Source organism: Mizuhopecten yessoensis, unplaced genomic scaffold (genome assembly GCF_002113885.1).
Source record: "Mizuhopecten yessoensis strain PY_sf001 unplaced genomic scaffold, ASM211388v2 scaffold10987, whole genome shotgun sequence".
NCBI classification, from domain to species: domain Eukaryota; kingdom Metazoa; phylum Mollusca; class Bivalvia; order Pectinida; family Pectinidae; genus Mizuhopecten; species Mizuhopecten yessoensis.
This window is the reverse complement of record NW_018408821.1, coordinates 388,187-402,318: the sequence shown is the minus strand read 5'-3', so window position 1 is coordinate 402,318 and position 14,132 is coordinate 388,187. Positions and strand designations below refer to the sequence as shown.

Sequence of the window (14,132 nt, the reverse complement as noted above, 5' to 3'; positions counted from 1 at the left end):
CAAATTTGTTTAAAATCTTTAAACAACCTCTTATGAATAACCATGGGTCCCAGGATGTTTATACTTTGCAAGTTGCATCCTGAGATGAAAGCCTATACAATGTGTTCAACATAATGACTTTGTTCGACTTTCAATCACAGGGGTGAAATGTTTAAAAAATAAATAACAGGGTCTTTTGAACGAATTTTAATCATAAATACTGATATTTTGCCTGTAGCTTTAATTTAGATCACTTTTAAGGTTACAAGTGTGAGTTTTATACCGGGTGAGCGTCTTTTAACCTCTATTGAACAATTTAACAGATTTAAGTCAATTTACATGTATAATGAGTAATGAAGAGCTTCAGGAAGTGGTTTCTGAGTTTTATTCAAAGGAATTAAGACATCCTCAAAGTTACATTATATCTGCACCCCTGGAAGAGTCATGAATGTCGAAATTGATAGCCCTGACTTTTTGATGTTTGTACAGCAAAAAAATTGCGTAGCAGCGTTTTTTGCTGATTTTGTCATGACATTTTCCAGGGGTGCACAAAATGTAAGTGAGCTGATTATGAAAGGATAAGATATGGCACACAAACTGATGGTAGAGCAAGGTGGCTGCATTCGTTTATAAGGGGAGATGGCGGTAACTCTTTAAAAACACTACACAAAAATGACCTAGCAAAACAACTTTTGAACCATTCCTTATATCAAGCAAACATGGACATAAGCATAACAAATTTTGGAGCACCATTTTTGCAAACAAATTAAGTTAATGATACTAGGTGAGCTCCTAATGGTTAATTAAGACCACTGGGGTATCTAAGTGTAAATGGGAGAAAATTTTATTGTTAAGTTCCTATAAAAGGTCTCTGTTATCCAGCCAGACCTTGCTAGAAAGAAGCTTTTTAGCTCACCTGGTCCGAAGGACCAAGGTGAGCTTATGCCATACCGTGGCGTCCGTCANTTTAATCCTGCAATTAGCACCAACTGTAATGGCATACACATACCGGGTACATATTTTGTGTTGCCTATGAAACACTCTGATCACTCTGTTGGCGCATAATCACATTTCCTAGTGGTTACTCAACTTGAAGAAATGTTTTTAATCTTCATGAAACTTTTTTAACATTTTTAAAGTATCAAATGCCATTCTAGTTTGACTTTGATCTAAATCTGAATATCAACATAATTGGCCATTAGCAGCCATCTAGTTGTTTATGAAAAGTCACAACTTTTGTTTACATGCAATAACCCTTGAAGAATTGCTTTCTGATTTTGACCTAAAACTGAAAACACGACTGCAAGTGAGGGCGGCAGTACATCCACTTCTGTGGAAGCAGGCAGTACATCCACTTCTGTGGAAGCTGAGGCAGTACATCCACTTCTGTGGAATTCTTAATTTGCTTCATCCTTGCAGCAAAATTGTCAAACCAGTTGCTATTCATGACATTGATATTATGCATTATGTTTGTTGCCATATTCTTTGTTAGAAATCAATGTTTTCTAGAGCAATAGCTTGCTTTTTATTGTTTCTACAAAATCAAAGGGTCACAGTGTGTCAGTGTGGGACAAATAGAAGATAGCTAGTGGATAGTGGAAGCTCTCAAAGGCCTCCATCTTTTTTTTTCCTTAAATTTGTAAAGGCTTTCTATGTAAATAATTGGTACATGTGTTAGAATGATTTTTGTTTTGCCACACAAATATGTAGCTTCAAAAGAGATAAAACCAGAAACCTCCAAATATGCATGAAAATATTGCCATGTATCAGTTCTTACATTACCTACAGAAATTTACCTAATTAGCCACACAGTCTAACTTGTTCACCTGTGTATTGTTATTACCGACTGGTAGGCCAGGTATCGGATTGAAATGGAGAAGTTATTGATTGGTGGTTGATTAGAATTGCCACATTTTTTCTACTGTAAAGGTAAAACAGTTTAAATCCCTTTGGCTGATGAAAGATTTATCAACTTGGCCAACTTATAGCTGCTAATTTTCCTGGATTCACTTCAAGTTTTCAATGAGTTCAATGTGATTTAATATTTATAGGAAATCTGTTTGAACTAAACGTCACATACATTGTGTACAAATGCTGTCATTTGTGCACTAAAGTTCATTGCACTGAGGTATTAACATACGTGTGAGGATTTTTGATATCTACATTATGTGACGGGTCAACCAAACTAAGGTTAGTACCATATATACTAGTCAAGAAAAAGGGAGATACCTGCAGTGATGGGAATACCATTGCCAGGCAGTCAAAGGAGTTGCAGGAGGATATTGTAATTTGCATTGTCTATCAGTTTGTTTATTCGTGTTTTCTTTCTGCTATTTGTTTGCCCAGATTTCTATTTGTCCATCTATCCAAATGGGTTTCAGCTTTGTGGGCAAAATATATGTGTAGTGCAAAGATATCCAAACAGACATGGCTGACATTTAATGCAATCACATATTTTGGTTGTCCATGATAAATTGATGACCATGGTGGATTTCAAGATCAGAGGTCAAAGGTCAAGGTAATGGATGAAAGTTTCAGTTCTGTTTGAGTGGTAGGTACACCTTGTAGGCATTATAATGCAAAGAACGAATGTTTATGGTATCTCATTTAAATTTGGTATTATAGGCATTAAGTCCATAGGTGAAAGGTCAAGGCTGTGGATGACTTGTTGTCACCATGCTAGCTACTTCATTTCTCTGTCTCAGCACCGGGTGTTAATTAAAACCAATGTCACTATTACTAGCTGTAGAAAGTCTTTGTCAGCTATTACTTTGAATAATTTTGTGTTTAATGGTCAAAAATAGTATTTGCATGCTTTCAAACATCATATATCTATATTTGGTATGTAACAGGTACACATGTACTGTGGTATTCTAGACCCTAACTTGTAAACTGCATCAAATTCTTTATTATACTTTTCCCTTCATCCCTATATGTATACACACTCTCCCTTCCCAAATTGAAGGTCACAAGCTGTAACAAACTTTTGCTCCTTAAAAGAAAACACCAAAAAAATCTCATATTTTCATTTCTTTTCGTTGAGTGGTTTTTAAGATATAACAAGTTATTTAAACATATTTTATTTGCACCATATTGTTCTTTACCCTAGAAAACATTTACTGCAATAAATTAATTCCAAGACTTATGCATCATACAGTGTGTACTTCAAAAACTGCATTTAAGAGAAATTAGGAAAACAGTATGAGTGATCTCTTACACAAATTCTGTCATTATTCATTTTTTTGTCTCAATAGTATTACAAATGACTTCGAAAAAAATCATGTGACAATAATGATAAAGGTGATTTGTGAATGGTCTAATGAAATGAAATTTGCACTAGAAGAAAAATACTGCTAAAACCCATTCAGGATACCAACATTAATTGCTTCAGAATGTCTACCTTGAAATCAAAAGGAAAACTAAATTCAGATCAATAGGGAGTATCTAGTTGCCAAGCACACACAGGAAATATATATGCTGTTGATATATGACAGAAGTTAATAATAATCTATACAATCTCTGACTAGATCTCCTGTTACTTGTGACAGAAGCTGTACTTTCTGTCTACAATGTCTTTAATTTTCTTATTATTGGATACATACTCTATTAGATTAAGGATCTTCTATTCACTCAGGAATTGGTTACTGTGGGTAAAATGTTGGAATTCTGCCAATGTTGTACTTTATTGTTGAGAATCAGGCAAACACAAACATTGTACAGATATAGCAAAGAAAAACTCATAGTACCAAAATAAATTAGGTGTCTATATCTGAACCCGTTACGAATCCAAACCCTATAGCTACCCCGTTTTTAGATGTAGTGTTTTGACGTTGTACTACACAAGCAGCAGTACAAATGTACCTGCTGTATTCCACTGTACACTATATATATTTTAGCTCACCTCACACCAGTCTTACCTTATTTTATATCAGATTGTATCTGCTGTCAATCTATTCACTGTTCACATTTTTCTTTAAGTCTGTTTGTCTATGATCAGCTAAAGGTATTTTGACTAAATTTTGTATGGAGCGACCCCGGTACAAAGGAATTTAAAGTACTGACTTGGAGCATATGACCGTCTTTTTACTTTGACCATGCATCTTTACTTTTGATTTGAAATACGCAATGGCCACCCTGGCCTCTGATTGGCTGATAGATCTTTTGTTTCCCTGTTAGCTTCCACAAGAACATTTCTATCCATAGTAGTATGAATACCATTGACATAGCTTTAAACCGATGAATATTGTTATTTTCAGTTAAAAAAAAATAAGAATAATTCTCAAGTTCCAGTGGGTTGATCCTAACTTAAACAGTTCAGATGGTTTTGTAATTACCCTGACAAAAATGTCACTTTTTAATGTTAGCATTATTAAGAAATTTAAGATAACTTACAGAGTTACAAAATTGCAGCAACATTTTCAACATATTGTGTACAATGTAGATCTGATCACATATAGAACCAGATGAGTAATAATAAACCCCTCTGAATGGGCTAACTTACTAATTGTTACTTTTGCATGTTTTTTTTTAAATGGCACACTTACCATTTACCAATGTTCCACTTTAAATAGCCTTTGCTTATTAGTTGATATCCTCACCAAGTTTTACAAAGATGACAGGTGAACATTTTATCATACTTGTGCACATAGCAAGAACTATATATAAAGCATTTTTGTAACCTTTATGACTTCAGATTGTCAAGGCTGCTCGGCGGTTGGAGCTGGTTGTGTGTCGGGTGGGGCGGATTCCAGGATCGTTTGAGATCCATCAGATGTACAAATGGGTCGACCCGTACGGTAGAACTGTACCTCCACCCCCAGAACTGGAACAGATTGCTAAGTTAGAGGCGGGGACAATCGGACGTAGGAGTGGACTTCTGCTACTCAAAAGTAGTGACGAGAGGAAGGTAACATATATGTACCTTTAAATTTTACAGTGGGTTCTACTTATTAATTGTCACATTGTTTTACGTCAAATTTTCCTGAAACCCCACTACCTGTAACTTATCTGTGTGTAATATGTTTGTGTGTACTGAATCAGTTATTTTAAAAGTCTTTAAAAAAACCTGTTTGAATGTAACTAACAATATGCATATCATGTGGATGGGGATATACACTAATATTCAGTTTCTGCCAGAAGTGTTTTTATTGGTATGAGTGGTTGATCTGGTAAAGCTATAAGGGGCAGTGGTCCACTTAAGCTTAGTATCAAAAAGGTTTGATCACCACATTATACCAGTACGTTTATCTGTTAGATCCAGTTACTACATATGTACTAATATGAGAACTACTTTTACTCAATCACCCCTGAAGACACATTTGAACTCTTCAAATTCCAAGGTTGGAATAGTTCATTATACAATTTTCAGGTGTGAATGAGATAAAGTAAATGATTTTATCAAGTCAAATATCTCATTGCCATCCTTCCTGTCATTTCTACAGAAGGGTTTCATATAAATAACATAAAATGAATTATTAATGCATTTTACAGAAACACATCTATTCAAAACTTGTGCATTTAATATGAAAACAGAAATTAACATGAAGAACAAAACACTGATGCTAACGCTGCTATCCAGGAGAACTCAATGTATTCCAACCGTCAAAATGAAGAATACATATTGTCAAGTGATGAAGTAAAGCTCTCTAAGCCAGAAAACTCCTGCATTTCTGTGTGAAAGGGAGAATACTCCCCATGCAGTAAATTGACTCAAAAATTGAACTCTTCTTTGCGATCATACTTGATGCAGTGGCGCCCTTACAAGTATAATGTTACATCAGTTGTGATGTAGTCTAAAGTCTGACACTCTGGTAATGTTTAGGTAAAGGGCCACTACCACTGCATCGGTTATGACTTGTAGTGTTGGTTGCAGTAGTTTCCTGTCAATGTTTAAATGTGATGTTTGGATTGTTACACCTTGAACTGTTTCCAGGTGAATGTAGCAGTAGGGGAGAGAGACAAACTTGGGTTGATGATAAGAGGGGGCCTGGAGTTTGGCCTTGGAATCTACATCTCTGGTGTTGACCACGGGTCAGTGGCTAGGAGTGCAGGACTAAAGGTCAGTCTACAGCGTTTTCTGGTTTAGACTAAGCAAAATAAATCAAGGTAAGAAAATCTAAAAAAATGACGGATAAGCAAAAAACTATACTGATATCTAGTATAATCCATTATTTGTTGATCTTAATTGGTTTTGACGGAACTTTAATGCTTGGATTTTCCCATCAAGTTAGTGTAACACCTAGAGTATCCAGGATGGACTTTTCCTGTCTCTATATTTAGCCTGCATTAACCCAATAAAATTTAGACATTTTCTTTCAATTTAATGTTGAAAGAAAAAATCCTCAAATCTATAAATCTATGACCAAAAGTGGTAGTTTTCTTGTTAAGAATTTTAGATTTTACCTCAACAGAACTATTTGATTTTCTTACTTTCCCAATTGATGCTTTGTAACAAGAAGGACTTGAGAAAAAACAAAACAGGAAAAGTGAATGTTGATGCTTTGATGTGCAATTAATTTTTCCAAAACTTATAGAATGTAGCAATTTCCGAAATACATTGTACCCAGGAAGAACACTGCATTGAAGTTTAAATTTTCCTTAGAATTCTATCTTACATGTATGTTTATAAAGCTTGTATTTGCATAAATTAATGAGCATTGCTTATTAAACATCATATTCTTAACTTAATGGTCTTTATACTGATCAACATTTAAATGTGTTTAGTTAGATTCTGAAATGCTTCTTTATAACTATGGTTCTGTGTTCATATGTTCATTTCGACCTGCTAATTGCATCTTACACCTGTTTCTTTCTGATTACAAAATCAAAAGTTATTTTTTTCTTAATTTGAAATATTTCACCTGCACACCTGTACAGGTAGGTGACCAGATACTAGACGTGAACGGTCACAGTTTCCTGGACACCACTCATGCCGAGGCTGTGCGTGTGCTGAAGACGTCTCACCTGATGGTCATCACTCTCAAGGATGTAGGCAAACTGCCCTTTGCCCGGACCACCATTGACAAAACACAGTGGATCAACCAGTCCCTGATGACAGGCTCCCGATCTAGTAGTCAGTGAGTACAAAATCAGCTCAATGTCAAACACACAATGTCAGACAGATAACATCAAACACACAATGTCAAACACACAATGTTAGACAGATAACATCAAACACACAATGTCAGACAGATAACATCAAAAAAACAACGTCAGACAGATAACATCAAACATGCGATGTCAGACAGATAACATCAAACATGCAATGTCAAACGCTCAATGTCAGACAATTAACATCAGACACACAATGTCAGACAGATACCATCAAACAAACAATGTCGGAGAGATAACATCAAACACACAATTTCAGACAGATAACATCAAAAACACAATGTCAGACAGATAACATCAAACACACAAATTGTCAGACAGATACCATCAAACAAACAATGTCAGACAGATAACATCAAACACACAATGTCAGACAGATAACATCAAACATGTGATGTCAGACAGATAACATCAAACACGCGATGTCAGACAGATAACATCAAACACACAATGTCAGACAGATAACATCAAACACACAATGTCAGACAGATAACATCAAACATGCAATGTCAAACACACAAGTATAAAACACTAAATGTTTTCACTCTCTTCTTAAAATTTATTTTGTTTGTTATAGACTGTATATCAGTAGGTAAAACGTTCCAAATCTGAATCCCGTTGTAAAAGAAAGTCTTTGACATCTGACCTTTTGCACATGGCACTGTAAAGTTTAAAGATGATTTTCTAGTTGCGTATCCATGGCGTTCATTAACCCCCGTAATTTTTTCTGTAATATAACTTGGACAAGTTTCGTGAAATACATTAAACATATGGTTTAAGCCCAATTGCTTTGCTCGGTTTTCAACATTCAGAAGATTCAGATTTGTTAAGACTTTACAATCTATTCTCGTCCTTGGCCAAAAATCACAAATAAAACATACACATCTGTTCTGTGCTACTTGCAACTGTTTTTTTAACCTTTAATTTAAACCATAATACCAGGCTGAGCAGCAGTAGTCAAAATTACATAGCACTAGAGAATTACAAAGCGTCTTTCTTATGTCCAGAGGAAGATTTTTACATTGTCTGTACAAAAAATTGATCAATATCAACGCCAAGGTAGCACACTTTTTCTGATGCTTTTATTGTTTGGCCATTTACATTTATTTCGAAGTTGTCAACTTTTTTTAGTTTTTGTCTAGTACAGAACAATATACATTCCGTCTTGCCAAGATGTAAGGATAATTTGTTGTTTACCAGCCATATATTACAATTGGATATTTTCTGGATAATTTATTTTTAATTTCCTCAGGATCTTTTATAAGAAAACAAAATAGCGCTGTTGTCTGCATACAATAATAATTTGCAGTCGGTACTTATGCTCAGTTCCATGTCATTAACATAGCATAAAAATAAAAGTGGTCCCAGAATACTACCTTGTGGAACGCCGCATGTAACTCTTTGTGGTTTTGAGAAAACATTTTTGATAGATACAAGTTGCTCACGTGAGGGCAAGTATGACATGAACCAGGATACACTTTCTATTCCCATTGCCTTCAGTTTTTCACATGAAATTTCGTTGTCAACAGTGTCAAAGGCCTTCTGTAAATCCAACAATATCATTCCAGTATGTAGACCCTTCGACGACTGACATTTTAGATGGTCAAATAAATCTATCAAAGCGGTGTCTGTGGAATGATTTCCTCTGACTGATGTGTGTACAATAGATTATTTGAGTTGTGTCCGTATGCAGACCTTTCTAAAATCTTGGACACAATATTCAAAACGCTGACTGGCCTATAGTTACCGGCGTCCGTCCTAAATTTCTTTTTGTATATAGGAGTTACTCTTGGCGATTTTAAGGCATCGGGTACAGTTTAAGAAGACAAAGATAAATTTACAACATGTGCAATTGGTGCTGTTAAAACACTTGCCCCATCTTTGAGAAAGCGAGCAGAGATACCATCTAATCCGGTACTTTTAGAGGGATTAAGTTTAGTTTAAACCCACATAACTAAATTTTGAAAAATATTTAAATGATGTTATGCTTCAGCATTGATGATTTCCAATTTAGATATCTGATAAGTTTATAAGTAGAAAAATAAGCTGCAGAAAGGATTCTTTAAGGTTTTTGACAAGGGAACACATACTACTGAATGTTACAATGCTATTTTCCTTGATTACAGGCTTTCCCTAAGTACAGGCACCCTGACCTCTTCCAGTACCCTGACCCCCAATGTAAGTACAGGTACTGAGAGCTCAACAGCCAGCCTCACCCGCGATGTAAGTACAGGTCTATTGTTTAACCTCCATCTTCCCAAATGTATGTAACAGTCTTCTGTGTACCACCCGACAACCATCACTCCAATTTACGTGCACTGATTTTCTGTATCTTTCAACCTGAGCTACATCCGATTGTAAGTACACACAGAAGGTACTCTGCACGCTTCAACAATCCTCACCTGAAAGTCAGTTCTGTCTTATATAGATAGTACTTTCCAACCACCCTCATTGTTTTACCAATTTATTCAAGTATTCTGCTATCTCCGACCACCCTCAACCACAAGTCGTGTTCTTTTTTTATTCTAAAGTTGAGCCATACGTGTAGGTGGGCCACTATAGATTGCTTGCAATACTGTCTTGTTGATTGATGATTTGTCTACAAATTTTGTTTCGAAGTATATTTAAAAATTTGTTAATGCTATAAATAATTTGTAGTTATTTTTTTCAGCTGAATATGTTGAAAATTCTTTAATATTTTCCTGAATTAAAAAATATTCCTCTTTCATTAAATAAAACATTTTTTACTGACAAATACAAATTTAAATAATACTGATTTAAAAGTATCTGTAGTTATAATGTATGATAATAAACATTTACCGACACTTCTCTCACAGTCTGGATTCTCCAAGGGGGCGGGGTCTCAGCTAATGCTGACCTCTCTGGCCAACTCGAAGTGGAACATGATAGAGGAGGCGGGAGGTCAACAGCTCAACGAAACGGAGCATGGAACAATGCGATACTACCTAAAGGAGTACAAGAGGAACCACATTACCGTGGACGGACTCGTGCTAGCTCTAACGGAGCTCCTCAACACACATGCTAAGGTAGGCATTGTCAGCAATAAGGATTCAACAGAAAATATTGATATTGAATAAGAGAGATATTTGTGGATTAAGTTATTTAAGTTATTTGAATATGAATTCCTTCCTTCTTTTTTGTCAGATATGTTCTTTATATTTCATCACCTGCTCGTCACCCTATGAAATCTTTATGATATACAGTGGTCACTCTATTTTCAACCACCTTTATAAACAACCAATCCCTCTATGTGACCATTATTGTGTGCATCAATGTTTTTCAATCATAAATAATCTCTTCAATAAGCCCCTGGCCAAGAGTTGAAAACTACACTATAATTTCTGTGCTGCAAGCAACCATATTTTCACTGATCATAACATGCAGTTCTTTAAGTTATCTCCCCTAGTCTGCATACAAAACTATGGCGACGGCATTATCTCCTATACATTGTCATTGTATTAGTAAATCTTTGTGTAACAATCTGATTTATATTACAGTATACCTTGATGTCCGAGATAAGAACCATCATCCTTGCTAAGGACTTGGAGAAGTTTGACTTGCTCACCAAACAGAGGGAGATAGAGTCCAGAATGGTGAGAACGTTACACAGTGATATATAAAATATCAGACATGATTTTCGGTAGATTTCTTCTTGTAACAACTGGTTCTGCAGGAATGAAAAAATATAAATACTAACAGAAGGTGCAGTGGTGATGATGACATGTTACCGTTGATTTTACAGTATGATTATCAGTATAAAACCGTTGATTTTACAGTATGATTATCAGTATAAGCCCATTGATTTTACATTATGATTATCAGTATAAAATGTTTTTTTCAGGCACGTCCTGCTGACTTCCTATTCTCAGACAAACATGCAGACAAATATCCCGACAGACACTCCAATGTGTCTCATGAAGTGAAAAGTCGCGGAAAGAAAAAGAGGTCCCATATGTCATCTTCCAGACAGGTAGTGTATTTTACGTGGTATAATGCTCTTTGATTAACTCATTCACCCCTGAAAACACATTGGAACCCTTCCAATTCATAGGTTGGAATAGTTCATTATAAAGTTTCAGGGGTGAATGAGTTAAGTACAAATTGGACCTGGTGATCTCAATCTACTTTAGTTAGACTTTCCTTTTATTTACTTGTTGCCATTTTCTTCTGGTCCTAACTGATTCTTGCATTTCCAGCACAAATTGGCCATATGGTGAAAAAAGTTTGACAGTATGTAAATCTTGGTTCAAATCCCAGCGTTGGGGTTAACTTGTACCAACCATACTCTGAACAGAGTGTTAAGATAATAGATAGTTTCGTTTATTTTTGGATCAGCCTTTGCAGAAAGTATTGATTATCCACTTCATTTTGAGTGTTACATCTTTGTGTTGTAAATATAAATCAGAAACAGACAAGGGTCGGAGAGAAATCTTCCTGAACTGTCACTGATTTAAAAAACAAAATCATATTTAAACCATGTACAGGTATTAGATACAAGAAAAAAAATGTTTCTATCACTGATGAAATGCTATCTTATAGTCTATATTAAATAATTTCTACAAAAATTCTGGTATACTTCTTTGTTAATTTGCAAAGTTTGCCGTTTATGGTATTGCTTTAAAGGAAATATCTTAAGAACTATATTCTGGAAAATAATAATTGATATAATGGATTTTTATTCATATTCATGCTTGTTTCTTAAACTCTTTTGATAAGTCATTGTGTGTATTTGTGGTAGAATTCAGACAATGCGAGTTATCGGTCAGAGGACAACTCAAGAAGATGGGCTGACAAACGCCCTCCTTCCTCTCAGGTAGGAAAGCACTAGTACTGTAAACTTACATAACTTCGCCTTATTTTAATGTTAGTGCTATTCATGCTCTTAATATCGCACTAAATTATGACTGCTCTATTTAATTTAACTTTTTTTAACTTAATTTTTACACTAAAATTACAGTCCACTAAAATAAGTATTTTTACAGACCTCTGTCATCAGTCTTGAGATAATTCATTCTAATATTGTCAAAGATTTAAAACCAGGAAAGTAGTGCTTGAAGTGCTGTAAAACCTGTCTTAAGATATTACCTTGGGGAAGTCCAAAAGGTTGTCTTTGATGCAGGTTCAGTTTATAATGAAACCAATACGAACATGGACAATTACTGGAGTCTTTTGACATAGGTGTCTCATAAGCATGTTTGACTGTATCTAATTGACATCATAATGTAGCTATTACATCTAAATACAAAGGGCCAAGTGAGCTTATGCCATGGTGCGTCGTCCGTCGTCCGTCTGTCATCCAACTCATATTCAAGGTCACAGGGTTCAATTGTCTAAAAAAACTTAAAAAAACTTCTTCTGAATAACCAAAATGCCCAGGATGTTGATATTTGGTCATTAGCAGACTAGGATGAAGGGCTACTAAGTTTATTCAAATAAATGACCATGACTTATATTTAAGGCCACAGGGGTAAAATAGGTTTGAAACTTTTAAACGACTTATGAATGACTAACAAGCACAGGATGATGATATTTGGCCCGTAACATGATGAGATGAAGGGCTACTAAGTTTGTTCAAAGGCAAAAAATCATGTTTTCATAGTATTTTAACACGGGGGAAACAAAATGGCGGCTATTTCCGACACCCATCGGCCTCCCTACAAAAGGGGCAGGATGATGATATTTGGCCCATAACATGATGAGATGAAGGGCTACGTAAGTTATTCAAATAAATGACCTTGACATTTATTCAAGGTCATAGGTATCAAATATGTTCATAATCTTAAAAGGACTTCTCCTGAATAACCTTGAATTATATTCAATGTCACAGGGGCAAATATGTTCAAAATGTTTAAATGACTTCTCCTGAATAACCAAAATGCCCAGGATGTTGATATTTGGTCAGTAGCATACAAGGATAAATGGCTAACAAATTTGTTCAAATGAATGACCTTCACTAATATTCAAGGTCACAGGGGTAAACTATGTTTGAAACTTTTAAAGGACTTCTTCTGAATAACCACAAGGCACAGGATGATGATATTTGGCCCATACCATGATTAGATGAAGGGCTACTAAGTTTATTAAAATGAATGACCTTGACATTTATCCAAGGTTACAGGGATCAAATATGTTCAAAATCTTAAAACGACTTCTCCTGAATAACCTGAAAATGCTCAAGATGTTGATATTTGGCCAGTAGCATGCTAGGATAAAGGGCTACCAAAAGTATGTTCAAATGAATGACCTTGAATTGTATTCAAGGTCACAGGGGTCAAATATGTCTAAAATGTTTAAATGGCTTCTTCTGAATAACCAAAATGCCCAGGATGTTGATATTTGGTAAGTAGCATACTATAGGATGAAGAAGGACTAGCAAGCTTTTTAGGTCACCTGGGACAAAGTTTCAAGTGCATCCGTAAACAATTTACATTTTCGACTTCTAAACCCCTATACCAATATCAATTAAATTTTGCAGAAACCTTCCATGGCCAAAGGTCAACTAAAATTGTGAATTATATGGTCCCCAGCCCCCAGGGGCCTGAGGGACGGGGCCAAAAAGGGTAAAATTGACTAAAATTTCAAAAATCTTCTTCTCAAGATCCAGATATGGTAGAATCAAATACTCTTCATAGATGTAAGGGTCATAAGGTGCTTTACTAAAATTGTGAATTTCTTGACCCTGGGGTCTCACGTTTCCCCCTGGAGAGGGGGTAAACTTTACTATAGTTTATATAAGAAATCACATTTTGGACCAACATTTGTTTAATTGCCATTGGAAGTAATTCAATTTAGGTTTGCATTATCAGTATTGGATAGCAGTTTGATGGTATGCACATATCAGACCTGACTGACCCCCAGGGGCTGATGGGTGGAGCAAAAAAAGGGTTGAATTGACTGAAATTTCAAAATCTTCTTCTCAAGACCAGATAAGGTAGAATCAAATTCTCTTCATAGATGGAAGGGTTTTTAGGTGCTCTACCAAAATTGTGAATTTTATGACCCTAGGGTCTCACGTTTACCCC

The 14,132-nt window shown here is 35.4% G+C and overlaps 1 protein-coding gene across 4 annotated transcripts in view; it reads left to right on the top strand.

The window, feature by feature from the left end:
• LOC110464432 (whirlin-like) overlaps positions 1-14,132 on the top strand; it is a 39,470-nt gene that overhangs the window by 9,332 nt on the left and 16,006 nt on the right. For 3 of the 4 annotated variants that reach the window (XM_021519642.1, XM_021519640.1, XM_021519644.1), the window contains 8 exons: positions 4,673-4,885; positions 5,912-6,037; positions 6,856-7,055; positions 9,216-9,312; positions 9,927-10,136; positions 10,608-10,703; positions 10,952-11,080; positions 11,849-11,923. In XM_021519642.1, coding sequence (XP_021375317.1) covers positions 4,673-4,885; positions 5,912-6,037; positions 6,856-7,055; positions 9,216-9,312; positions 9,927-10,136; positions 10,608-10,703; positions 10,952-11,080; positions 11,849-11,923 — 1,146 coding nt within the window. The remainder of the gene's footprint in view (positions 1-4,672; positions 4,886-5,911; positions 6,038-6,855; positions 7,056-9,215; positions 9,313-9,926; positions 10,137-10,607; positions 10,704-10,951; positions 11,081-11,848; positions 11,924-14,132) is intronic. The other variant, XM_021519643.1, reaches the window with a different exon arrangement.